The sequence below is a fragment of the Aythya ferina genome, assembly GCF_964211825.1.
Source record: "Aythya ferina genome assembly, chromosome: 1".
Lineage (NCBI taxonomy): Eukaryota > Metazoa > Chordata > Aves > Anseriformes > Anatidae > Aythya > Aythya ferina.
The window spans coordinates 18,853,626-18,881,274 of record NC_140296.1 but is presented as its reverse complement, the minus strand read 5'-3'; the positions used below and the strand labels follow the sequence as shown (position 1 = coordinate 18,881,274).

The following is a 27,649-nucleotide window of genomic DNA, read 5'->3' as shown; positions in this document are numbered from 1 at the left end:
CCAGGCCAGGCTCTACTGGTTTCCTAGGGAGGATCTGGGTATGTGAACTTCTGAATCCTGTGATTCTACTCACATGAAAAACATAACCCTGGAGAAGGTAGCAAGGATAAATAGCCAGGTGTCCTCTGACATTTCTCTTCCTGCAGCTTCAGAGGGCAACATCCTGCCTTGAACATTAATTCTCCTGGGAATGCTGGAGAAAGACAATACACTGTGCTCATTACCTGGTGAAGAACAAACTGTTGCTGTGATCTGAATGAATTTTGAGTTGATTAGGGATGTTTTTCTGTTGCTGACAACTGGTCCTTCTAATGTTGTGCTGCAGTCCCAGCCTAAATCTTTTCCAGCATGCTTTTCCTTGACTGATCTTCTCTTTAGCAGACAGTCCTTTTTAACTTTGTATATTAAAATATAAAAAAATCCATGCTGATCATTTAGATGACGCACTGTATTGCAATGTTCTAGCATTATTGTGTTAGTTCAGCAGTAAATCATGCAGCTCCAGGACATGGGAAATTTTGGACATGATTTCTGATAACACCCAGTGGCATTTCTTTCTTGTTGACCTTAATTTCCCTTTCCTTCCAGCAAAGCTGTGTGAAAGGGTTTCTGATCCAATGGCCACTTTTTGAACTCCTGTTACTTTCGTCAGTAAAGGAAGACAGAAACCGACTGAGCAGAGAAAGTACTGTGGCCACGGCAGTCAGCAGCTGCCTTCGTCATTTCACCTGTGATTTTTGCAGTGCCTTGCCCTGTTCCTTAAGCACAGAGCAGTTCATTGGGCTCTTGCCAGATATTCAGGGACAGAAATAATGGTAGAAAAGGGTTCAAATCAAGAAAAAGTCTGTCTGACAAAGCAAATGATGCATAGCTGATGTGTGAATCTTACTTCCTGGCTGCAGTCACCCCACTGGTGTCAGGACTACAGAAAAAATGGCTTTCTGACATACAGCCAAGTCTACATCCATCTTCTCCAGTATTTAATTTATTATAAATTAAATTTAATATATATATTTATATATAAATAATTTATATATTTATATATATAATATATATATTTAATATAAATTTCTGTTTCCCCATGGACATTAGCAACTCCCTGTCTCCATGGAAGACAGTTTTTGCCTTGGGCTACAGAGATTTCATATGCTAACCAAAGAGGTGATATAGTGATTTCTCTGTGAATTTTGGCACACGTGAATTCTAATGAGATGCAAACTTTGTAACATATAGAGATAATTTGATTCTAATCAAATAATTTGATTCTAATCAACATCAGAGACATCCTTTACCAAGAAATTAAGGGAGATCTTCCACATATATTAAAAAAAAATAGTAATGATTTTATGGTTGAGGAACCAGAAAAAAAACTAAGACACAGCTTTATATTCCAACTCTGCTGCAGATTTCCTATCCAACCTGGGCTGAGCCATTCACTCTCTGCTTGTGGTTTGGAAATAAGCAGTTCCTTCCTTCCTTCCTTCCTTCCTTCCTTCCTTCCTTCCTTCCTTCCTTCCTTCCTTCCTTCCTTCCTTCCTTCCTTCCTTCCTTCCTTCCTTCCTTCCTTCCTTCCTTCCTTCCTTCCTTCCTTCCTTTCTTTTTTTCTTTCTTTCTTTCTTATCCTTTTGTAAGCCTTGAACATGACTGGACATGGGTGCAGCTGTGTTACTCATAGTTACTTTGTCACCCTTACGCTTCATTTGAAGAGGGAGTTAGTGCTGCAGAATGCCCAATTATACACTTCTTTAATTTGTTTTATTTATAACTCTTCACCAGGCCTGGAACAGAGTGATTCAGCAGCAGCATGCAGGCAATCTCTTTTTCTGAAGTTGTCTACCCATGCACCACGTCCGAAGGAGCGTGCCTGCTGCACTAAAAAGTTCTTAGTTTCAAGGGGAAGTCATGCTTCACCAACTTAATCTGCGATGACATGACTGGCCTGGTAGGTGAGAGGAGAACAGTGGATATTGTCTGGGCTGCCACAACTTTTAATACATGATGAGCAGTGGCTTAGCAACTACATCCGCCAGTTCTCTCAGGACCTGTGGGTGTATCTCATCAGGTCCCATGCATTTGTGCACATTGAGGTTCCTTAGCTGGTCATCCAGTTCAAGAAAGTTGAAGAATCAGAGTTGCCATGCAGCCTGGAGGGCAGCATGACAGCCTGTTTTGGGTTGGCAGAAGGCACCAGAAAGCCCAGCAGTACCTTCATGCTTCTGACAGGGACTTACAAGCAATTTAAAAGGCCACTCAGAGAGATTGTGTCTCCAGTTTTAGGATCAAACAAGCTTACCTGGCTGCTGGCAGCTTAAGTGGCTGCTTCCCCCTGATAGTCTCAGTACACCCTGCCTGGATTTACTGCCCTGTCCTGGCTCTGTGAATTAAACTAGATAAAGAATTAACTCAATTACTCATATATAGCAGAATATATTCAACAGGTCAACTCTAGGATCTGGAGCGAGCAGGGATGTCTGCACAGGCTGGCTCCTAGGTCATAGAGGTCCCTGTTGTCCCTTCAGGTGCAACACCTCTTGATTGTCTTGAGCACTAGAAATATTTTGTGATATTTTTACCTAGAAGATTGGATGGAGAGTTGTTGATGTGTCAAAATGGATGGTATTAATTTCAGAGTTTTTCTACATCTTGGCATGAACCAAAGTCTTAAGAAATGATAATAAAGCAAGAAATAAAAGTAATTTTAGAACAGAATTGCACTTGAACTTCTCGTATTTACATTTTTAATAACACATCATGAATTCATTAAATATTTAATTAATATTTTTTCTTAATGACAAATTTTAATTTCCACTTGAGTTGAGAGAAGGAGGTGGATACTGGCTGCACATGAGAGTCATAAAGAGTACTGAATCCTCATCCCCTGAAAAGATACTTGTTCTAACTGAAACAGGCTGGAAATGCAATTACTTTAACTTCAGTTTTTCCTAGTTGCCTAAAAAGATCACATTGTACTTGCTTAAACAAAGCATTTAAAAATGCAGTTGTCATCCATTCTATTCCTCCTGTAGCTGGACACTTTGTTGTTTTATAATAAACGGTGACATTTGTTCATATCATGTGATTAAAAAGGATTCATCACACATTAGAGCCCATAATCGCAGCCTATAGTCTCATTTTAACATTTCTCACTGGCATATCCTACTTGACCCCGCTTACTGCAGCACTTCTATTATGCTGTCTAAAAGGACAAGAGGATTGAACAGAAACAAAAATGCAGGGGTGAAAATTGCTTTCACACTCACAGCTATGTGTTCAGTACTGTTATAGCTCTAGATGAATAGAAGAAATCTGGAGTCTGGCCAACATCGCTTGATAAAAATCTCCATCTTCCAAAAAAAACGTCCTGATGCATTTAAAATAAATTGGAACAGCTAGAACAGTGAGCAAGAACCTTCTTTCACAGAAATACAGGACATCACTCAAGACAACCTGATTTAACATGATATCAGCTTCATACTTCATGCACTAACACTACTTTGTGGTGTTTTTTTTTGTTTTTTTTTTTTTTGTTTGTTTGTTTTTTGTTTGTTTGTTTGTTTTTGTTTTTTTTTTGTTTTTTTTTTTCTTGGCATGCTGGCAATATATGATGAGTATTCATATCAAAAGGTTGAAGGATAGTGATTAGATAGGTTTATGATAGGTAATGCAGTGTTGGCATATTCCTTATGAAATAAATCAAGCTATAACAGAGCAAAAGTATTTTATTCCAAAAAATTTGCGGTTGAAATTTGTTGCAGACTGCTTACTGATAACACCATGTAAATAGCTTTCATGTTTAGAATGAGTGACAAAGCCAGCCCAAAATCTTGCTTTTCTGTTTCTTTCCCTTTCTCTTACTTTAAAGAGCTCTGCGTATAAAAATGATGTGAAATTAAAAGGTAGCGAGGCACTGCCTGAAGCTGAGCCAAAGAAGAGCACACTGTGCTTGAGCTGGGCAGCGGGTGGGAGGGAGGACATCCCTTCCAGCCCATAGGGGTTGGGCACTTGGTGGTGCAGTGCCGGGGTAAGCTTGTCTTGTGTTTTGCCCCTGGGCCAGGATTTGGTCTGGACCTTATTTTATTTATCAGTTTAAGTAGCGTTGTGGAGAGCAGCAGGGCCAAATGAAAGCTCTTGGGCTGGTGCTTGGTGTCGTTGGGGTGAGGCTGGAAACATCCCTGTGCTTGTAACCCTGCTCCTGGGCCCCACACACATACACCTGCACACTTCTAAGGTACACCCATAACTAAGCCATTTTACCTCATCTCCTAAACCAAATTTTCTCCAGCTTTGCTGAAACCCAGGTGTGGAATGAGGAGAGGTTTCCACCCAGTAGCAGCCCTTTCCTTCTGGGGGAAACAAGCAGACAAACAAACACACACACACACACACACACACACACACACAAATATATGACAGTATGACTAAAGCAACCTGTTTCTCCATTTTAAAGCCCTCTTCCACAGTGCGTATAGCTCTTCTTTTGGTTTCTCATGTTGTCTTCTCAGACACAATCTGTTCCAGTAGACTCTTCTGTTCACAAAATAGCCTTAAGAAATATCTTCCCATGTCTCAGCTGTTCTATCTCCCCAGTACTCAAAGGGCTATTGTGCATGTCATTAAATGAAGCTGATAAAACACTCTGAAGAGCTGCAGTGGTATATGTATATTCTAAGAGAAATTATTATGGTAGTGTTAGTACTATATGAAATCTGAAACAAATCTGTGAACTACAGCATCAGTTACAATTCTTTAGAATAAACAATAAAGATACTAAGTGTTATAAATAGTTGACTACTTTAGAACATAGTTCTGTAAAAACTTTATTCAGGAACAATGCACTCCAACAAAGATGAAGTTGGGCCTGCATGGATGAACAAGGAGCTCCTGGCCAAACTCAGAAAAAGGAGGCTGACAGAGGGTAGAAGCAAGGACAGATAGCCTGGGAGGGATACAGAGAAATTGTCCAAGCAGACAGGGATCAGGTTAGGAAAGCCAAAGCCCATTTAGAATTAAATTTGGTCAGGCCAGATTGTGCCTGACAGAGCTGGTGGCCTGCTATGACAAGGTTACAGCATTGGTGGATAGGGGAAGATCAACTGATATCATCTACTTGGACATGTGCGAAGCATTTGAATTTGTCATGCATGACATCCGTGTATCTAAATTGGAGAGACAAGGATTTGATGAATGAACCATTCAGTGGGTAAGGAATTGGCTGGATGTTCACACTGAAAGAGTTGCAGTCAGTGGCTCAGTGTCCAGGTGGAGATCAGTGACAGGTGGTGTTCCTCAGGGACCAGCCCTGTTTAACACCTTTGTTGGTGACATGGACAGTGGGATCGGGTGCACCCTCAGAAAGTTTGCTGATGACACCAAGCTGAATGGTGTGGTCAATACGCTGGACGGAAGGGCTGCCATCCAGAGAGAACTCAACAGGGAACCACATGAACCTCACAAAGCTGATGATCTTTTAGGTCCCTTCCAGCCCAAAGCATTCTGTATGTGACTCTGTGTGATCTTTCTTCCAGTGTGATGTCCTGATCTTCTTCAAGATCTTCTTGATGATGTCCTGTCTTTTCAGAGCTGTCCTCCTAGCTGGGTTCAGCCCTGTGGACACCAGTCTGCTCCTGTCCCTTCCTGTTTGCAGTCTTGCTGTACATCTCTAACATGTGAACGGGGTCCAGTATGGGAACTGGTATGACCGTTCCTGCAGCTGTCTGAGGCTATCTTCCCACAGGATGGGAGTATCCAGACCAGACCCTTTTGCTGGCTCCCACAGTCTTCCATTTCTTCCAGAATCCACTGCATGGTGGTGTTACTTTGCCATTAAATCTGGATTTACTCAGCAAAAATAGTAGTTAAATAGCCAAATGACTATTTCAAGCAGTTTCTAAGCACATATGTGGTGGTAGTTATGGTAGTATCCAACCTCCTCATACTCTGTAGCAGCTGGGTGAGGAAGGGAAATTTCATCACTTGCTTTCCAGCTGTGGGTTTGCCCACAGACAGCTCAGGGCTCCCGAGTGCGTGCAGGCTATGAAAATACCCAGATGTAATAAGGCTATTAACACGGAAATGTTCCTCTAACAGCTCTCTGCCATAGCTTCTTGATTTTTGACGGGTCGGGATATTGCACCTTTACATCTAGAAAATTAAATAGAGAATGTAAAAGACCCTGAGAGTTATTTGGGTTACTAATAGTATGTGGGATGTGATTCACCTCGTGCAAGTTTAGATGAGATTAAATTTGTGTTGCCTTAGAGGCAATGGTGGGAAGCAGTCACTTGTGCAATGTGATTCTCCAGTTTTGCTTTATGTCACACTGGGATTTCCATAAGGAGTTGTGCCCTAAAGCTGCCTGTACTCGTACTGAATGTGGAGGTACCAAGGGGAGTTCTAACAGGAAAAGCTGCAATAATGTTTTTGTGTATCTTCAGGTCAAGGAAAATGTCTGTAATCCCTGCATCTGACCACAGGACGCATGGAGCACATGAGGCAGAAAACAGTCTGGAGTTAGAGACGCTTTATAACCTCCTCCCATATAATTTTATTTTTTTTCTGGAAAGACCCAGTTATGCTGGCTGTGGGGCTCAGAGCAGAAATGACCGAAGACACCGAACACCACACAGCTCCAGGAGGGATCCCAGCAGCAGGCATGTCATTTTTATAGTGATAAAGCTTATTTTTCTTGATGAAAAGCATTCCCCAACAAGGTTTGCTCTCCATAAAACATAGAAGGAAACATGGATAAGGCCTCTGTTGGCCTGCAAATGTTACCTGCTGTCAGCCCCAGGCCTTTGGGCATCCGTGGCATGGCTGGCTTAGGCCGGTGCTTTCTCTCAGAAATAATCCAATAGCTTTCTATGTGAAGGAGGATGTGGTGACCTTGTGCACAGCTCATCCTGACTCACCTCCAAACATTTCCCAAAACTGCCACAAAAACTGCAGCTGCCATCTAAACCCAAGGAGTGTGATCTTCACTTATATGTGGCACGTGGCCCTCCTGTGTACATAGTGCATGGTCTTCACTGCATTGCTCTGCTGTACATGCTGCATGGTCCTCAGCGTGGTGCTCCTGCATACGTGGTGCATGGTCTTCAGTGCTGAGCTCCTGTGTGCATGGTGCGAGGTCTTCAGCATGGTGCTGCTCACAAAGCAGGTGTCAGGATAAGCGCAGGTACTTTCACTGGAGGTGGGACAGGAGGACCCTGTGAGGCTGCAGCCTCTCTCCTCTCAGACCCAGCCACCTCTCCCAGGCTGCCCGGTCACAGTGCTGTCTCCTAACACCTCTCCTTCCATTCTGAGAGAATCAGATGTTAAATCATTGCTGTCTGGGGCAGCTCTCCTCCAGGCCTTGTACCTACACACCCAGGGTTACATCTCCTCTCTGTCAGCCAAAGGGCCACAGGACCCCTCTATTGTCCTGGGAGAGTAAATCCCATCTGTCATCATACCCTCAGGGAGGACCCATCACTGATGGTGTCTCTCACTCTGCCCTGAGCATCCAGGAGCCCAGAGGACTATTCTTGTTGCATGCTTGATGGTTGTGACTGGGCTGGATTTAAATCAGCACATCCCAAAGATGCCAGGAAGGCCGTGACTGATTTGACAGCCCTTCACTTCAAGAAAGACATCAAGGCCCTGGAACGTGTCCAGAGAATGGCTATGAAGCTGGTGAAGGGCCTGGAGCACAAGTCCTGTGAGGAGCAGCCAAGCGAACTGGGGTTGTTGTGTCTGGGGAAGAGGAGGCTCAGGGGAGACCTCATTGCTCTCTGCAACGACCTGAAAAGAAAATGTAGGGAGCTGGGGGTCAGCCTCTTCTCACAGGTAACTAATGATAGGACTAGAGGGAAAGGCCTCAAGTTGCACCAGGGGAGTTTTAGGTTAGAAATGAGGAGACATTTCTGCTCAGAAAGAGCAGTCAGGCACTGGGACGGGTTGCCCAGGGAGGTGGTGGAGTCACCGTCCCTGGGGGTGTTCAAGGAGAGGTTGGACGCGGTGCTTAGGGACGTGGGTTAGTGGGTGACAGTGGTGGTAGGGGATGGTTGGACCAGATGATCTTAGAGGGCTTTTCCAACCTTAATGATTCTACGATTGTATGCTTCTGTGACATCTATATCTTGCTTCCTCTTCCAAGAGCAGAAGATACCCTGAGGCAGCATTTGATCTGTTTTGCTGGCCAAGATGTCACAACCACAGCAGTGGCATTTTGCAGCAGGCAGCCCCCCAATGATGAATTAGAGCCAGTAAGAAAATGAGACTGCACAGAAGTCTGCTTTTCTCCATCTTTTCAGTCTTCAAATGCCATCTGTGGGTGGCAATCACAAGACATCCCAGTCTGCATGGTTAAGAGAGTTTTTTGTGTGTGTGTGTGTGTGTTTTGTTTTTGTTTTGTTTTTGTTTTTGTTTTTGTTTCTCAGATATGTTAAGATAAGCTTCCCTGCAGATGTTGATGTCTACCACAGACTTGATGCCTACTGGGCACTTACACTAGCAGTTGGCCAGTGAGTTCAGCATGTCCCAGAAATGGTGTGGTGTTCTTGTTTCTGTCATCCCAAAGTTTCACATGGCTGTGGTGCTCTCCTGAGGGGAACAAGGAGAATAGACTGTCCTAAAGACACCTGTGGGGATATTTTTGTCCTCCCCACGAGGTGTCATCCTGGCTGGGCAGATGGCTGGATGCCATCTGGTTGTGTATGGAGTGAGTGAGATTGGCTCTGCAGGCACATCTGGGCTGGAAGGGTGGAAACATCTGCATTGAGGGGCTTGGGAGGTGTGGGTCTGCTGCTGTGCTCTGTGGCCTCACTTAATTTATCCCTGGTCTATCAAATAATGACAAAATAATGTGCACTGTGAAATTTCTTCTGACTGTTTTTTAACTGTACATTTTTGTTTGAATGTTTCTGGTTAGCAGTGGCTCTTTCTTGCCCTGCTTCGCTGTAGCACATCTTTCCCAGGTACGTAGCACATATTCCCCAAACCCAGCGGTAAGAGCACACTATTTACCATATAGCAGGAGCAAGTCAATGCTTCAGTAATGCCAGCTTGCTGCTGTTTGGACGCATAGCACACTGAAATGGAAGCTCAGGAAAAAAAAAAGAGAATTGAAACTAGGGTACTGTTTTCCATATCATTCTTTAAAAAAAAATAAATAATAAAATGGAATTATGAAAATCCTTTTGCTTGTTAACAGTAATGTGTAATTAATGTGTTTCATTTCACCCTAACACAAAACCCTGTGAAACCCACATTGCTAATGTGCCTGATTTTTCACAGAGTTAACAGAAATGTGGTTACATCAACCTTTCATTGTATGTGGTGTCAGTTATGCACGGCACTCTTTGTTATGCATTGACTGCGCTCTCGCGCACGTGATCGTCTCAGAAACCTCGCACAATGGCATAAAAAGGCTCTCTTCTTGTCAGCAACACCAAATTTGGAGAAAAAAAAAAAAAGAAAGAAAGAAAGAAAGAAAAAGATTTCAAATGATTACATCCTGTTGCAAGAGGACGTATTTTAGTAGAAATAGCTCTGATGTATCATTTATCTTTGCTTGCCATTAATACAACGTTAATTTATGGGCTGACATCATTGGGTACTATTTAAGGAACTGATTTTGATCACCTATTTTAAAATAAATTAATCACCAATTACCACAGACTTCTGTAATTCTGAAATTTTTCCAATCTGCTCTTGATCGTACTTTTTTGCCCCATTGGGAAGTGTGCAATAGCTGCACTGTGGTCTGCCTTCACTTATATATACACGAGTTGTTTTACCCAGCACAGCTAGTGAGATTTCTGTTTAGCCAGAAAGCTTTTTACAGCACCTACAAGATGGAACAGTTGAAAATTATATTGAAAATGAGTACAAGTAATGGATTAGGGTAATATATAAGGTACTTGCCTGCAGACATGTATTGTTCCTTCCATGAGGATGACTGTTGTACTCCTTCTGACTCAAACCATGTGGAAGTCAAACTGGGCAGGTATTACAGCAATATACAGTAAATGGAGTTAACGATCCCATTTACAGGGAAAAAAAAAAAAAAAAGAAAAAAAAGAAAAAAAAAAAAAAAAAGAAAACACTAATTTAAGTCTTATTGTAATTGAGAAATGTAATCACCGTAACATGTCCACTGATCTGTGTCCAAAGCTCCCTGAAAGCAATGTCACCACTTTCATTTCCTGCAGCCACTACTGGATCAGGCCCTACTAGCGGCAGGTAGTACAGCAGCTATGAGATGAGATTTTTGCAAAGATTAAAATGCAAGTAGCATTTTTGTGTTAAGGAAATATTGCTTGATACTCGGGAAAAATAGCAGGAAAATGCTTAGTATTGAATGAACATTTTCTGTTAAAAGAAGTTATTTGTGTCCAGTGTCTTACATGTGCTCAGAGATCACTGATGAATGTAAACCCAATGGGAGACACTGCTTGTACAGAGATTTCCTTTGTGCCTTTTGCTGGATTCATGTATGCAGTCATCACAAGCTCTTCTTGTAACTAGCAAATGATCAGCGTTGTGGCAAGAACAGACCTCTGTTTCCTCTATCTTGCAAATAATCCCTGCCTTGCCCAATAAGCAAAGGCAATTTGAGGAATTTGTACTGCTGTTCAAGCAAAAGCTCCCTGCTTCTCCCTTGTGAAATGTTTTCTTTTGCCAGGTTTCCACCACTTGTATCACACATTTGGTAATCTGCAAAAGGGACCTGTTCCATATTCCCAGTGTTCATAGCTATTACTATCAGGTGATTTTTTGTGCTGTCTTTTTTAATCAGACAGAGAAACAGATCTTTTACAGAGTCCAAACAGTGACTTGTTATAGCTTGCACTGTGTCATGATATCAATTTATGAAAACATTAAAGCTGTTTCAAAGGTGTTCGCTACTGTGCGGTTACATTCCTGAAACAACAAGCTTGGCTCTATTGATTCCTCTAGCAACTGTTCAACAAAGTGATTGTCATGAACTAGAAGTGTTGTGCTATAAAAGCTCACCTTCAAAATCTCTCCAAAGAAAAAGCTCTGCAAGGCAGTCTAAGTTTTTGGAAGATTCCTGACATTCTCCTTGGTACCTGCATTTTCTGTAAGGTACAGTTTGGGCACCCGAGTGCTGATTTCCCATGGAAGTTGAGAATCAAATAAAAATAGATTTTAGCAGAGCTTCAAACAAGCCAGCTTACATCTAATTCCCTATCCCTCACATCACATCACAGAATGCTGGAGGTGGGAAGGCACCTCTGGGTCCATCTGGTGCCAGCTCTGCTCAAGCAGGGACACCCAGAGCAGGCTGCCCAGGACCACGTCCAGGTGTCTTTTGGAGATCCCCAACGAGGAAACCCCACAGCCTCTCTGGGCAGCCTGTGCCAGTGTTCACATGCACCTCTACAGTCTACCAGGAACACCACAGCAGGGAAAGTTTATGTTGGAAATTTTAAAGATCAAAAAAGGAGTTTTGGTGTGATACCAATCCACCATAAACCCTGCAAGATCTGTAGTGAGGTGAGTCTCCTGGTGGATGCTTCCACCACATGAACCCTGCACAGCACTGGGGTGATACTAGACACCTTTTGCTCATGGTTCTTCACAATAACATTTTTTTTTTTTTTTGAAACTAAACTCAGATTTAATTTTTCAGTCTGAAGTCTTGCTGCAGTCATACTCCTTTTTCATCATCTGGTCACTTTTGCTTGGATCTTTAAATCCTAGCAGACATCCTCTTCTATTTCTATGAAATGTTACACACATTGAAAAATGTTTCTACAAAAACAAAAGACAAAACGACAAAAAACACACAAACAACTGAGTACATCCATCTTTCGTTTTCTTTTTTTTTTTTTTTTCTTTTTCCCACATATGTAATTTCATAACTTGTCCTAGTTTTGTAGGGAGGAGGTCTGTATTAAGAGAAAACATACATATCTGATACTACCACATCTTCTGAAACATATATTCTAAAAATGTGAAAACATTTTTATGTTCTGCAGCAGAACTGCCACTGCTTTGCTCCTTGTGACTGATGAACTTCTCCAGCAGGTCAACTGAATTTCTCCATTAGTGAGAAGGAAAGGAGAGACAGGAGCAGCCAAACACAAGAGTGAACACAAGAGTGGGCTGGAGATGCTTTTCCCAGGAACAGCACCTCCATTGCCACCAGCAGCTCCAGGCCTCACTCCTCAGACCAAATGCATCCCACACCAGTGCACCTCTGTCCTGCAGTGGCTATGGGCACGTTGCTGGGACCAGGAAACCTTTTTCCTCCTGGTAACTCATCTCAGACGACAGTAGCATGAGGCAGCTCCCCTCTAACTCAGGAACGTCTTCCCTTGTGTTGGGAACTGCTGTGCCTCTGGGAAGGCAGGGCATAATACAGCCCATAAGTGGTCTTATTTCTCTGAGGCTTTTTTGTTCACCTGTTTCTCCCTGTACTGCAGCCATCTGTCCCAGGGTGCTGCTGAAGGAACAGGAGGAGCAAGGATACTTCCTTAAATATACAGGCCAGAGAATTCACTTTCTAATATTTGAAAAAAAAAAATATATATATATATATATATATATATAAAACTATAAACCGTTCTTGTGATTGCTCTCAAAAATACAAGTCTTGCTCTCAAAAAATAAGTCTTACCTGGGAGACTTAGCACTGCTCCCGCCCTGAGATCACACCCCAGTGGGTTTATGTGGACTAACAATGTGCTGTGAACGGGTGGCTCTTTTCATGTTAAATTTTAATTATTTTGCTTGACACTTTATATTGACATCCCATTATTCACTTCCTCCCTTCTGAGCTTAAACAGTCTGAATATTTTAGTCCTTCTCCCATAAAAATCATTTTTACATCGTTGCCAGGCTTCCATTCCCCAGAAAGGTCAATGATTGCACCACAGATTCTGGTCCCTTGTTAAACTCTTGACCACATTGTTACTAAGGAATTTTATAGGATCCTCTTTTATTTTGGCAAAGTACCAAAACCTAACTAACCCAAGCTGTTCCTCATGGTTCAGGGGATTTAGCTGATGTGAAGAGTTAGCTTGCTGCTCTGTACCTCCTCTCCAGGGGGTTTCCTTTATGGGATTCTCCAGTCAAGCTGGAGGAGAAATCACATTATTTTGCCATGATGATGACACCAACAAGAATGTCCTCCTTGGGGAGTTAGCAGACAGTGTTTTTTTAAATGTGACAATGAATGTTGGACCTTGTCCTTGTGGATGAGGTGAGACTTTAGAATAAAAAACACTTATTACCTGAGGGTCAGAGGAAATAATGGCTGCAGTGCAACATGGTCACTTCTCCAGGTGAACATACATACACACACATATAAATATACATTAACAGACAGTGCAATCCATAGTTATTTCTCTGAAGTATACCCTTTCAAGAACATTGTCTATAGAAACTACTCAAGATATAAGAAAATGTATATGAACAAGTCTGTACATTGCAAGACACCTGGGTTTTTGTCCTCCAACAAACCTGAAGGACACACTCATAGAGAATTTATTTATTTTTTAGCTGCCTCAGCTGATGTTAAGCCCATCAAATAACGCTCTTCCTCCCGCTCTCTTTTAAAACTTTTTTTAAACAACTTTCACCTTCCGCTTTAATCTTAATAAATAAATAAACAAATAAAATAAGGCTTTATTTTTTAAGTTAATGGAAATAAGACTGTAGATCTTTCGGTATCTATTATTTTGATTACGATCATTGATTTGTTATGTACTAGCATAGATTTCCTTTCTGGCATTAGAGAAAAAACAAATAGAAGATGTTTTCAGATGTAATGAGGAGGGAAGACCTTCCGGAATTATTTTTGTCCAGGTCGATCATTTGGCAGTGGTGGTGGGTACCTTTGTTTGCCACGGTGACACAGCTTTGTCCTGAGCTGAAAAACTTCCTTTCAGCTTCAAGTAGGGTATTCCAACAATTCTTAATTAAAGACTAGAAATGCAAATACTACATTTACATCACCTGCATAATGTATGCTGAAAACAGAAAACATCATCTTGATGACAGTTGGAAGCATATTGCTTACTCAGAAACATAACAAGAAATAAAATACATCTTTTTTTTTTTTTTTTTTTTAAACCAGAAAAGCACTTTTAGTGATTTGTCACAAAAGAAACAACAGCAGTTTAAATTATACAGATGACAAGGATGTTCCTGTTCATTTCTAAGACAGAACATGGGGGTTTAATATTTTATGAAACAAAATTTTAGTGCAATAGCAAAATAGAGGACTTAAACTATCTAGGCACAGGCTTTCAAGACTTAGCTGTACATGACACAACCAATAATGCCCTGAGCACTTCCCTCCCCTGTGACTGAACCAAAGCACTAATAAAAAAGGAAAAAGGGAAAACAAATGCTAACAAACCTAACCTCTCCTTGTACCTGGCAGAACACCCATTCTTGAGGACCTCTTCTGAGAGAAACCAAACCAGCCTGCTTGTGCTGGGGAAACGGCAGGTCAGAATGAGCCACCAATTCATCATTTGCTTATTTTCCTCAAAGTAAGGCAACAGCTGAAAAAGTGGAGGCAGTTCAATGCTAGGTCTTGTTCTCTCCAGACCTCTTGAACACAAACCGCTGGCTCCTCTTCCTGGCACACCTGGGCCTTGTTGCAAATAGCTTTCACCTCCTGCACAACCTGCACGCACCACTGAGGGAGATTCATTTTCAGCATTTGCCCTCCAGTCACATTGTCATTTTCATAGTTTTGGGCCAAGATGGGTACAACCAGTAAAGTAAAGACTTCAGCTTGGCACGCAGTTCTGGGAAGCTCTCAGCACTGATGTGACTGGCTTTGATAGTGCAAAACTGGATGGCAGGCAGGAGCAGGCCTCGTCCAGGGCCACGTGCCACTTCTCCAAAAATCTCCACGCCATGGGGAAAGCAAAACTCAGGTCCTGTCCAAGTCCCACTTACACTCACATCCACAAAGTCTGAGAGTACACAAATCGCTTGAATTAGAAATGAAAGTTCAGATCCACCTTCTTGTTTTCTTTCTGTATTTGTTTTTAGTTTGCAGAAATTTGCTTCCAGGACTGCCACTGGTTTGCCTGGATAATGCTGTGGTTCATGAGGGGAGCAGAGTCTGGGCTGCTTTTCCTAGCTGTGACAAACGTGAGGACCACCTCAGCCAGCTCGCACATCTGACTGCCAGCAGCAGAGGAAACCCAACTGACGCTGTCCTTAAGAGCTGATTCCAAGGACTCAACTTTCTTTACAGATTTTCTCAAAAGAAAAAAAAAATAAAGAGGGTAGAGATAGAAAAATATTTGATTTAACACTTAAAGTTTTGTGACTTCTTGCTGGTACCTGGTACACCATACAGTGATTTAACAGCATCCTTCCCTGCTTAAATTATGCAGAAGCAAATATGCCATGACTGCTATATCAATGGCTTTACTCTATGAAAACAAATGATTCTTAGGTGACAAAATACAAAAATTTTCCAGTTGTATGAAATAAATGCATTTTGAAACACCAAGATACTGATATCCTGAAAACAGAATTTGTTATGAAAAATGATTTTAATTATCTACCTCGTTTCTATGCCCACTAGCAGCATAGAGCAGTAGCTGGGCGAAATCCTTTGAGACAGGCTATGCAGCAAGTTTGAATAGGGATGGAAGCCTGGAAGGGACTGTGGGAACACAAATTAAGCCTACACTTCTAAACCCTGTAATCTGTTCAACATGGATACAACCAATCTTTTCTGTCCCTTCTCTGCATTTGCTCACTCTTCTCACCCACCAACACCAGCTTCTCCACCCACTGCCGCATACCCCTGAAGATGCTTACCACAGAAGTGTCTCACTCAAATCCTTTCTGGTATTCTGCCTGTGAGAATTGCCTTGAGGACGGTGAGGACTTTAGTAAAGCTAACAAGAGGTGAAATTATGCCTTACTGAAGAATAAGGAAGAAGTGGAATTATCATTACAGCTCTCTCTCCGGCCATGGCCTAATTCGGGGCCACCCACAGCAAGCTGGGGCCCTGCCAAGGCAGAGCCGCTCTCCCAGGGCTGCCAGCTCCGGTTGGAGCAGTGCAAAGAACACACACACAACCCCACATCATCTTTTTATGCCTGTGAGATGCCTGCTGTGCTTGCGGATGTCCAAAGAGACAGGCAATTACCACTACTAACACTAGCATGAGCCTAGATGTTGAAACACTTGTCCCATTACATTGTGGTTTCAAGCACCTGTGCTGTGGCTCATGTTCTAGGGCTTTCAGATTTCAACATTTCAAATTAAAAAGCTGCTACAGGAAAGATTTCTGACTTGACAAATCCCCAAGGCCATGGGCAGAGTACAGTCTGTGCTGTTGGCCATGATCAGGCTCTTCAGGAGACACACGCAAACCCTACGGCTTCGATCTAGCCCTAAACGGAGGGTAAGTCAAACTTCAAGGTAAACTTCAAAACATTTCCAAAACATCATTAGCATTTGTTGTTGTAACCCAGACAGTCTTGTTTCACTTATGAGGGTCTCATACTATTTTAAATCTTGGTAACTCCTTGGCTTTAAAATATTCTGAATTTCAGTTTCATTGAAAGTCCTGGTGCCCTCGGTGCAAGAGGAAGTTGAAAAGCTCCCACTCAGCTTACTCCAGGCCATACTCCCTTCTACTTGTAATGGAAAGAAAATACTTAATTGCCCTTCCTAACAGCAACAGACCAAAATGGGAAAGTGAGTATTAGAACAAGAAGGAACTTCTATACACCCTCCCCCAAAAGAACAAAGTCTGCTGAAATGGCAATATGGTGTGCATGCCCATTACCACTCCCATCTTTTCTCTTCTATCCCAAAGACATTTCTGCCAGCTTTCAGGGCTGCCAGCTTTGTTGGCCACCTCTCCTATTTTACACAGCCTCTCATAGGACAAAGTCGTAGATAATAAGAAAACAAATTTTGTTACATTATAGATTCACACAGTGGCATTTTAAAGGCAAATAACATTGTACACTTTAAAATTACTCCACAATAACCACCTTTTTTTCAGTAATTTATGCTTAGTTCAGTAATTACAAAAATACCTAGGCTGCATTTTTCTCATACTCCCAAAATTACTGCACAATTATACACGGAAAAAATGTGACTGACAAAGCAAATTACTTTTCTGAAGATTGCATGAGTTTTTCAGTTTTTCATAATGAGGCATATTTTCTATGTAATTTGCTTACAACTGCCTTCTCATTTTCCCAGTATCTTGAGGCTACAACTTCACCAATGAATTGTTCAAGACAAGGTCTCCAGCTGAGGAGAAGTAGAGCACTTCCCACATGCACTTTGCAGGTGAGCTGTGCCAGAGCTTACAGAGATGGCCAGAATATCCAGGTTACCACTTCACAATTCCTTCTCAAGGGGGAAAGAGAGGGTAGGATTCAGATGCATATCGTTAGGTTGGGAGCTCTGTGTAGGACACAGCATTGCACATTTTGCTGTACAACAATCATTACCACTCAAATTTAGGAAAAGCACGTTTACATTGAGCCTTGATGCAATCTTGACCACAGTATCTCAGAAGTTTACAATGTTTGGCCTTGACACACTACACCCATGAAAAACATTATGGTTGATGATGGAATAGCTCCATCTTCTGGAATAAAACTTACTTTTTTGTCAAACCTTTTTGCTTCCAATGTGGATCTGTACATAAAAGTTATTTCAAATCCTAACTTTAATATTTTTACTGATGAAAGGTGACTCCTGTGTAGTAAATGTGATGAATTCAGGATAATATGATTTCTGATAAAATTAAAGAGAGCATTCATTATTTTCTAATGACATTGAAAATGTACATGCATTGTTCAGTATACCATGTTACAAACTAACCTTATTATTTAATAGGCATAATCTGATTTTGCTAATACCAATTCAGATTCTGTTTGAGACTAACACTCAACATACACACACCTTAGTCCTGATTCAGGGTACTTCAGTTTCGTGATAAAAGTCTGTAGTTTTACAAAAGTGTGTTTGCAGTTAAATACTTGTCTGAAACTCAGTGAGACTGAAGCCCATGCTGAAGTAACTGAAGTCTGAAACTATACAGAAGGGTGATTCTTATTACCATTTTTCAAAGCATTTGAATGAATGTTTTAAATAAATATTTCATGTTAAGCACAACACATTTTAGGTGGGTAAATAGCAGTGAAGGCTTAAAATTTAACACATGGTCAAGTCAGGTGTTCAACCAGAGTGGCCAGAATAAAACTGTGGTTACGATTCCCAATTTCATCTTTCACATACCACGGACAAATCGTATTGCTGTTGCTTGAAAAACAAACAAAACAACAAAAAACTGTTAGAGAACTAGAGCACTGAAGCTATAAGTTACCTACTGGGTGTTGCTGTGTATTATTTCTTGATTTCACGGGAAGGATAGAGCCACGAGAAAAAAATGAAAAAAATATATGAATATATACACTACATCTACTTTTGAAATAGTGATATCTAAAGTTAATATGTAATCATGGACACACAAGAATAGCAGAAATTTAAATAAACTTGCTTACCAAAACAAAGCAACTGAAGCTTTATTTCTCTATATAGAAAGATGAGTCCTTATGTGCATTCTTTTAATCTAAGGAAAATGAAAAAGCCATGCAGCCCTTGCAAGAAATGAGTCCTAAGGTGGTGTATATATATACGTACATACACGCACACAATGTTTCCCTTTAACAGATGATTCCTCTCAACATATTTCAAGTCACTTAAGAAAGCAAAAGTCATGACTATTACTTCATAGTAGAATATTCTACTACAATTTTTTCAGTACAATAGCAAAATCATTGTATCAGCCACCATATTGCTCACATCAGTTAAACAAGAGCAAGGAACAAAACTTGAGCAGATAAACATGTATCTGGAAATCAGACTCCTTATGCAAAATACGCACAATGAAAAGATATAGAACACATGAAAGGAGTTTTCTTCAAAAAAATTATCTTTCAACTTTCTGCAACATCATGTGTCATATGGCTTTTGAATGGAGGCATTAGTTAAAAGAATTTTCCCACCCATAGTCAAGTATTCACTGTATTTAAGTACAGCAATGCAAGGACAAACAAGTTCAGATTTAGTAAACTGTATTACTTTATGTAATACAGTATTAAAATTCCTTTCTCTAAGGCTACAAAGACAGATTTACAGTAATATGAGGTACCAGCATTTATGGCAGGAAAAGTAATGGAAAAGAATTATACAGCATTGTCATCAGACATTTTTTTTAATCTTTCCCTTTTCTTTGTTTTTGCCTTTTTTTTTTTGCTTTTTTTTTTTTTTATTTAAACAAAATACATGTCTTGATGATCACATGCTTTAAGCTTATGCTCATTTATTTATTTATATATATATATATATATATATATTATTTGTAGGGGCAATTGAGAGAGAGTCACAAATAAGGAAAGGACACTAAGGTTTTAATAAGGGCAACAAAAAAAATGTTTTCACCAGAATAGATTCACATTACAGTACACCAATATTGACAGCATTCTCTTTTGTCTATTTTTGGTACATAAGATGGAATCTCTCTACATAACCTCATAAGGCTTCAGTAACTAAAAAGTAAAAAACCTATTAGTTTACAATTTATTTAAAAATTCTGAAAGACACAGCAAGTTCTAAACTTTAGTAGTGCTACCCATACACAACCATCTGGTTTAAGAACCCAGTAAAAGAGTGTCCTTTCAAGGGAGCTTGCAACAGCAGAGTTGTGCAATATGGATGTCTCTTACTACAAGAAAAAAAAATTACACATGGCACATTCTCATTCATATTTTTGCAATGTAAAAAGTTACAAACATACCTAATCAAATAAATAATAATAAAAAAAAAAGAATCTGAAATGTGTTTGTTATGTGTCCTAAAATCACTATGCAGAATAATGGAAACTTTCACTCACAGATTATTTACATGGTAATACCCAGGTGAGGGTACACACTGCTACAAAACTCATAAAACAAAGGGTAAACTTGAAATGTTCTCCATAATAAAGGTCTAGCAGCATGACTATATCTAATGCTGTTTGTTTTCTTGAATGTTTTTGGAAGTTTGTTTTAATCAATGTCCTCATCCAGTTCATAATTGTCCTTTTCATAAATATCTTTTACTAAAAGAACCCGTACGAGCATATTTTCCAAAGTGTTGCGGTCCAGTGAGGTGGAAGTGTACCAGATAGGACTATCCGAGGAGACAGAGCATTCTGGTTGCAAATAGAACATGTCCGTCCTCTGATTCAGATTCTGTGGGCTACAAGGTGGAAAACAAGGGGAGTTAGAATAACAGTTTCACAGAACGTATTAATACATTAATATTTCTGACATTGTGTTAACGAAATCCTACGTGTATTTAGGCAAGTTATTAAATGAAGATTAATGTGGAAAAATACTAAAATTCCTTCTATTTTACTCAGAGGGTTGGTCACTAAGCCTTAAAATCCCTTAACACCTGACCTGATATATTTTGGAGTTCACACACATGCTTAATCCAACTCAGATATACCCTCTAAACCACTAGGAAATTCTAGTATTTTGTTCTTTTAAGCAAGTCTTCGGAAATAATTTTCAATCCTGCATATACAAGTGCTCATTCATGCTCTATCCTTCATAAATGGATGCCCCACTTCTACAGGCATTCAAGACCAGGCTGGACTTGGCCAACCTGATCTAGTGGGTGGCATCCCTGTCTATGGCAGGGGGTTGGAGTTAGATGATCTTTAAGGCTTCCCACTTCTCCTTCCCACTTTCTGGAAAAGCCAGCATTTTTATAGGAACAAGCAATGGTATATTGTGCACAACTGTGAATGAGAGTATCCCTCAGGTATCAGTTGCAATTGTCAACTGTTTAGCAAGTATATTTCAACCACAGTTTGGCAAATATATTTCAAAAAGCTGACATTACCTTAAATTTTGCAATATTTCACGTACAATAGATTTTAAAGTGTTAAATATGTTAATTACATGATTTCATCAAAGATGCAAAGTACATGTTGTTAGAATTGGAACCAGGAAAAGCAGCCTGCTGCTCTAGATAGCAGTGGTGACCAATATTTCAATATCTGCAAGACAGTGGGACCCTAAACAATGTTCCAAATGGACGTACTTGAGTTCTTTTTCACAAACTTGAGAGTTTTCTATAGAAAAGTGATTTGATCCCCACTAACCCACTACTAGAAGTTGAGTATCAGTTTTTTTTTTAAAAAAAAAAAAAAACAACAACAACAACAAACATGTTCCACAGTGTAATAATACACCCTCTTCAGATCATGACAGTAGATAGTGGAAAGGTGAAAAAAACAACAATACACCTCACAACACTCACAACTGAATTAATGAAAAATGAGGTGCTTGCATTAACAGACAACCACAAGTTTCTCTTTATAACATCATATACTTTACTTCTGTCTACATCTTTCTTCAGTTTTAAGAGTAAAACATTGTTTCCAAACACGTCAAGTGTTACATTTCCTTTGATCTACTGTGTACTTTTTCTTCTCCTGTATCACTTGCCTATTCCACTTACAGTTACATAAAAACTCCACTAAAATCCATTGCTGTGGTGGCTGGTCCAATTAATGAAAAATATTTTCCATGAAATCCTGTTTTCAAACACTTCCAAAACATTCAGCTGCTAAATTAATTTATTTTTTTTTTAATTTTCCGTATTTCTTTTAATGTATTAATTTCTGAGTGGACTGGAAGGAAACAAGCTATTTATAAATAATGGGTCACTGTCAGTAATATTTTTTCTACTACAAAAATACTTTAACTTACTTTAAGGTACCTCAGAAGTATCTACATTTCAAATTTCTGATGATTTAACATGAAGCAAATCCATTGTCTTGACCAACTTCTTACTGAAGAGACACTGACCTCACAAACACCCTCAGCAGCAAAACCTATCAGATTCCTTGTTGAATCTGCAGAGATGCTTGATGTTGCTTGGTTAAGAAGACAATCATATTATCATTCCCAGATGGAGCCCTTAACAACCAATACTGAAGTACTCCACTGCTCTTTTGCAGGTATTGTCTGTTTACAGGAGTGGAAATTTCCATGCCTTCATTTCATATTTTTTAGAAGAATTCAATTCATTTCTTTTGCTTGAGCATATTTCATCATCAAAAAGTATCCCTTTTCTACTCTGGTATTACCATTCATTTCTACTCTGGTATTACCACTCAGATCTACTCTGCATTACCATTTCATACATACCTTTTAGACAAATAGCACTCAAACATTTTCACAGGGCACCTAGCTGGATCAGACGTGTTTTCAATTTGTTCAAATATTGGTTCGTCGTCTTCATGTTTCCTTTTTCCAGTAGTAATTTTATCTTTAAGAAGAAAACAAAGAACATCTAAGCCATAACTTGAGGTTACTGCACATTTTTCAATAAAACCCACCAGGTACTGCAATTCAATCACCAGACCTATGTATATCTGCACACTGGAAATGCAACCCATAGCCACAACAATGTCCCAGATGTAGCATGTAGACCAGTGAGCTGAAAGGCATCATTTACTGCAGATTACTACTGTAGTCTCCACAGACAACACACTCCCATTAAAGATCCAGGAGCCAAGAGCTGCTAAACTCTACGCAATGGCAGACCTCTGGCTCCTGGCAAGGTGCCCAGATGTCCCTCAGATGAGCAAAACGTGGATGCAATACTTATATACTCGTACAATACTTATTCTGAAACTGTCATAGTACCTTCACTATCAGCTCTGCATAGGGAAGACACTTGATATCGAAGACAAGCTTTGCTTTCCATTGTTAAAGGATTTTTCTTCCACTGTCTAAAAACAGTGCCAAAAGAAAGTCTTAAGTGCTGCTCCACTGTTTTCAGACCAAAATACTTGGTGTTAAAGTAGAACAGTGTATTCAGAAGAGCAACTGGTGAATGTGATCCTAGCTGTTTAATCCTCCATAGATAATCTTCTTCAACTCGAGAGAATATCGACCCTTCAGGAAAAAAAAATATTAGAGAAAATGGATTAGCCCATAAACTGTCCAGATGTAAAAGAATAAAGTTCTTGTTTGATGTAAAATTTAATAAAATGCTCATGAGAGAAGCCTCTCATATTTCATCATACACCCAAGCCCACAAAAACCACCCAGTAAGCACACAAGCATCCATTGTTTCAGGAAGAGACAGTTGATAAGGAATATAAGTATATGCAATTTTATACAGAATACATTTCTTTAATTATTTCAACAGTATTTCTTACATGTGACTCCCTCACGTTATCATATAAAAGCAGATGTTCAAGGGGCTAATCTTAGTCCCTTCAAAAAAAACATATTTTTTAGTTCTCTATATTCTGCTCATACATGGTTTCTGAATAGCTGCACCTTCATTCTTATTGCTCATGGATATCTCACTTGGAAATTACTTCCAGGGCATATGTTTGCATAGGGAGGGCCAGAAACAGAGCCCTCCAAATCTATACAGAAAAAGAAGACAATGTCAAGTAGAGAGAGGAAAGGGGTTGGTAAGGAGGAGCCCTCACTCACAAGAAGATTGTGGCAGAGATGGAAGAATGGATTCTGCAGTTCAGCACCAAAATTGATCTGCTGGGAAAATTTTCCTAGAATACCACACTTCTGTTTCCTCCATGAACCAACAATCTTCCTGAGCAAAAGGCTCAAAACTGAGAGTTCTCCCAGTCTAGTTAATCCTTAATATATAGTTCATTAGCCCAGTGCCCACCTGCCTGTTTCCCATTTGAGAACTCACTTGGGCAAAAATAAATCCAGCTCATGTAAAAAGTCGAAAACAAGCTGCTTTTTCTGGTTTCTCTCTCCTGAAGATGGATAGCCAATTTAAAATTAACAGGTGGTGGCAAAATCAACTCTTGCAACATGGATTACCAAGAAAAAAGATAAGAATTACAGGCACAGTCTTAACTGAAATCTTAGATGAAATCTTGGTGATTTTTAATCAATGCACAAAATGTTTCTATGTAACTACATGCTTAAGAAAATAGAGCTATTAAGAGAGAAAAAACATACATGACCAAAAAGAAAATTACCATCTGGAAGTATGCTTGGTTGCCAACTTCTAAGGATTTTACTCAATTCCTGTTCAAACGTCTGGTAGACTGGATCAATAAATATGTTGTCTTTTCGATTACTTCCATATAAATACTACAGAGAAGAGAGTAACAGACAATATTTACAATGTCAGATTAGGCCAAATCCTGTGCACTACAGGGTTGTTTGTCAGTACAATATTTGCACTCTTAAAAAAAAAAAAAAAAACAGTATCTGAAAATAAAATGAAAACCTACTAAATACTGGAAAAGTTTTAAACTCCAGTGCAATGTATATTGTAAATTTTTAACTAGATATGAATCATAGATTAATTACAACTCTAACATTTTTCTCTAAAATGTTCTTGTATTCAACATTGTATCAGTGAACGGTGAGTCACTGAAAAAAAAATAATAATAATAATTTATCTTTTCCTCCAGCTATGTCTTCAAAGAAAAAACACATTTAGCAAGAAACTGCCATTTTATTCATGAAGTCTGGTCAACCACAAAAGCATCTCCAACACAGACATCAGAGAAAAAAAAAAAATCAGCAGTGCAAGAAAAATGATAGGTTGATGCAAGGCACCTGCCTATTCTGCTGTCTATCTTCACCCTCCTGACCTTACAAACAGAAACTCTTTTGAACCTTTACCAAGAACTCATGGCTGAAGGCTATGCTAGTGTTTGACATTATCCTCTCTGGAGACATTTCTAAGAAATAGAGGATTGGATTCTTAAAATTTCCACTCCAGTGTTATCTTTGTGTGAACAAGCCTGTTAGTGAACACAATAAACGTGACAGACAAAAAATGTACTCAGTTCTGGCAATGGCATCTATTTCTGTACACATACTTGAGATAATATTAAACAGCACTCATTTTTATTAAACAGTTCAGCATATCTTGATTTGCTTATCTTTGCACTTTACTTTTATAATAAGGAAAAATGAATTAACACACTTCTTAGAAGCTTCCAGCACATCTTCCTTCAGGTAGGTATTCTTCAAAGTACAATATTCCCCAAAATGTGATTGTTTCTATACACATTGGTTTTGATTTTATAATGCAGTTCCAAAGCAGACAGTACTGCTTACTATAAGCATCACAGGGTTTGCTCCTCTCTCCCTTGAACATTTTTCCTCCATGAGTTTCCCTTTTCTCTGTATTAAACACTCCCATAGGTCTCTATCAAACACTGGCAGCAATACTGAAATCAGAGCGAAAACTCATTTGAAACCAACTCCCACTCAAACCCAGTGACAGTTCAACTAAAAATGTTTCTGTTTTCTGTTTCAGAATATGTTTGGCTAAACCCTGACATCCCCTGTAAAAATCAGTGAGACCATTAATGCTGCAGGGTCTATGCAATAATGCCACATTAGGGTCTTCCCTGCTACACAACTACCAAATGCACATCATCACACCTTCATTTCTATACTATAGTGCTGTGCTCTGCTACACTGCAAGCTCTGGAGGGGGCAGGATTAGCATTAGCAGCTTCCAAGTGAGATGGTGGTAAGGTGATGGTTGGACCAGATGATCTTGAAGGTCTTTTCCAACCCTTATGATTTTATGAGCTCTAAGGAAACCAGAGCCACCAGGAAGGCACTATGGGGCATGCTGCTTTCTGCAATGGAAAACAGCCTTAATTACAGCCCAAAGCACATTCAAATACCTGCTTAGCAATATCAGCCTGAATTTTGCCCAAACCACCCCATTATTAGACTTACTATTAGATTATGTACTCTTGTTTCACTAGCATTTTGCTGAGAGTATGCAGACATAGATTTATTAAGGGGTGGAAGAAAAGGTGACCAACTGAACTGGCTTTAATTCCACCTCTCCCAGTGCACATTTTTATGCATCTGCTGCAAATACCACACGCTTCCCCTCAGTGCCACACGTGCAAAAAATCATCTTACACTGGGACAAAGAATGAGGGCCATGATGCAGCAGGAGTGCAAGGCAGGCTAACACCTTTTCCACAGGACTCCTTTCTGCAAGATGCCCACCCCATCACGTGACAACCTTTACTTTGAAGTGTTGTATTTTTCAAGAACGGTACTTCAAAGATGCCAAAACCTCACTGAACCAGCTCTGACCATAAGCAGAACAACTTCAGCTGCAAATGAACCAGAACTGAGAAAATGTACTGGTTTGATTCAAGGACTAGTACACTGTGACAGATTTTTCAAGTGCTTCCTTTAAGAAAATAAATAAATAAATTACACAGTCAGAAAGACAGCTGAAGACTTGATGGACTCCTTAGCACTTCCACTGTGCTACAACCATGCCACTGCCAAGAGGAAAAGCTCCAGCCTGAGCCAGTGCCTCACCATAGTGAGTTTGGTAACTTTGATGGAGGAGGAGAGTGCTCTATTTCTGACTCACGTCTTCCCCATTCTCTTTCTTTGATGTATTACTCCAAGTTAGTAAACTATTGCTGGTCTCTGGCATAATTTTATCCTTATCTGGCATCATTTAATGTTCTGAGCCCCTTCTGAGTTAAACAGAGCAAATAACTTTTACACAGTAACAGGCAATTTCTCCAGTCTTTCATGGGTAACCATAAAGGGGTTGTCAGATGGAAAGAAGGGGTAAGGACATACTAGAAGGCAATGTGTTTTGTGGTAACTACACTGCATTTAGAGTACTACTAACTTGTTTAAACGTCTTTCTTCAAAAGGCTAATGCATACCCACATACATAAAATTTGCATTAGCACACAAATGTTGGCTGCAACCTTTGCCAGATCACATGCTTACATGTTTCTGCTCCTCTTGCCTCTGTGAAATGCAAACTCTTCAGAAAAAGGGCAAATATGCCTATCATTCTGAATACCAGTGGCACAATTGGGCCAGACAATGAAATGGGGCTGTTAACACCACCTATATTAAATACTGGATGCTAAATATAAGCAATAATTACATAGTCGTATGAGTACTAGTTATTCCTTTAATGTTTCAGCATTGTACGTGTGTTAGAGCTCCTGATATTTGTGTTGTACAACACAAGCAACTGGTTCTGATGAACTAAAAAAGAAAAAAACTTATTCTACGTATAATTAGCTTTCACAATAGGCAAAATAAACATTGTCAGTGGCACAAAGACAAATTGAAAAAGATAAAAGCTATTAGTCAAGTTCCATTTTATAAACACATCGCTCCTCTATGTTTATCAGCTCAATATGAGTATTTTCTATTCAACAGAAAGATACAGAGAGACAGTAGATCATGCAAGTGCAGTGGCAGAAAGCTAGCTGAATTTGAAACATGCTTTGTAGCAATATTGACTAAAATGCCAATGAAGGCTCACTTCTGAAATTTCAACCATGAGGGAACGATATCAACTAACTCTTTAATTTTGTATAGTCTTAATATGGAAAAGTTACTGGAAGCACTAGTTCTTTTAAAAGATTTTGATTAAAATATTTGATTGAAAGATTTGTTGAATATTTGTTATTCAAGTACTTTGCTTTAAATGTAAAAAAAAGTTTAAGCAGGATGACAAAGTTTGTGAACATCTTGCTTTCTACATCATATGCATTTTTATTGCCTTTTAAATTAAATGAAATTTTCTGTGTTCTCAGCTCTGAACATGGTT

At 39.7% G+C, this 27,649-nt stretch overlaps 1 protein-coding gene across 8 annotated transcripts in view; it reads right to left on the bottom strand.

Annotated features, from left to right (window-relative positions):
* Positions 1-18,515: 18,515 nt before the first annotated feature.
* Positions 18,516-27,649, bottom strand: part of ZMYM2 (zinc finger MYM-type containing 2) — a 90,702-nt gene continuing 81,568 nt past the window's right edge. For all 8 annotated transcript variants that reach the window (XM_084503522.1, XM_084503528.1, XM_084503526.1 and 5 more), the window contains 4 exons: positions 24,045-24,159; positions 22,723-22,974; positions 22,222-22,342; positions 18,516-20,257 (listed from right to left, as the gene is read on the bottom strand). In XM_084503522.1, coding sequence (XP_084359648.1) covers positions 20,065-20,257; positions 22,222-22,342; positions 22,723-22,974; positions 24,045-24,159 — 681 coding nt within the window. In that variant the 3' untranslated portion in view covers positions 18,516-20,064. The remainder of the gene's footprint in view (positions 20,258-22,221; positions 22,343-22,722; positions 22,975-24,044; positions 24,160-27,649) is intronic.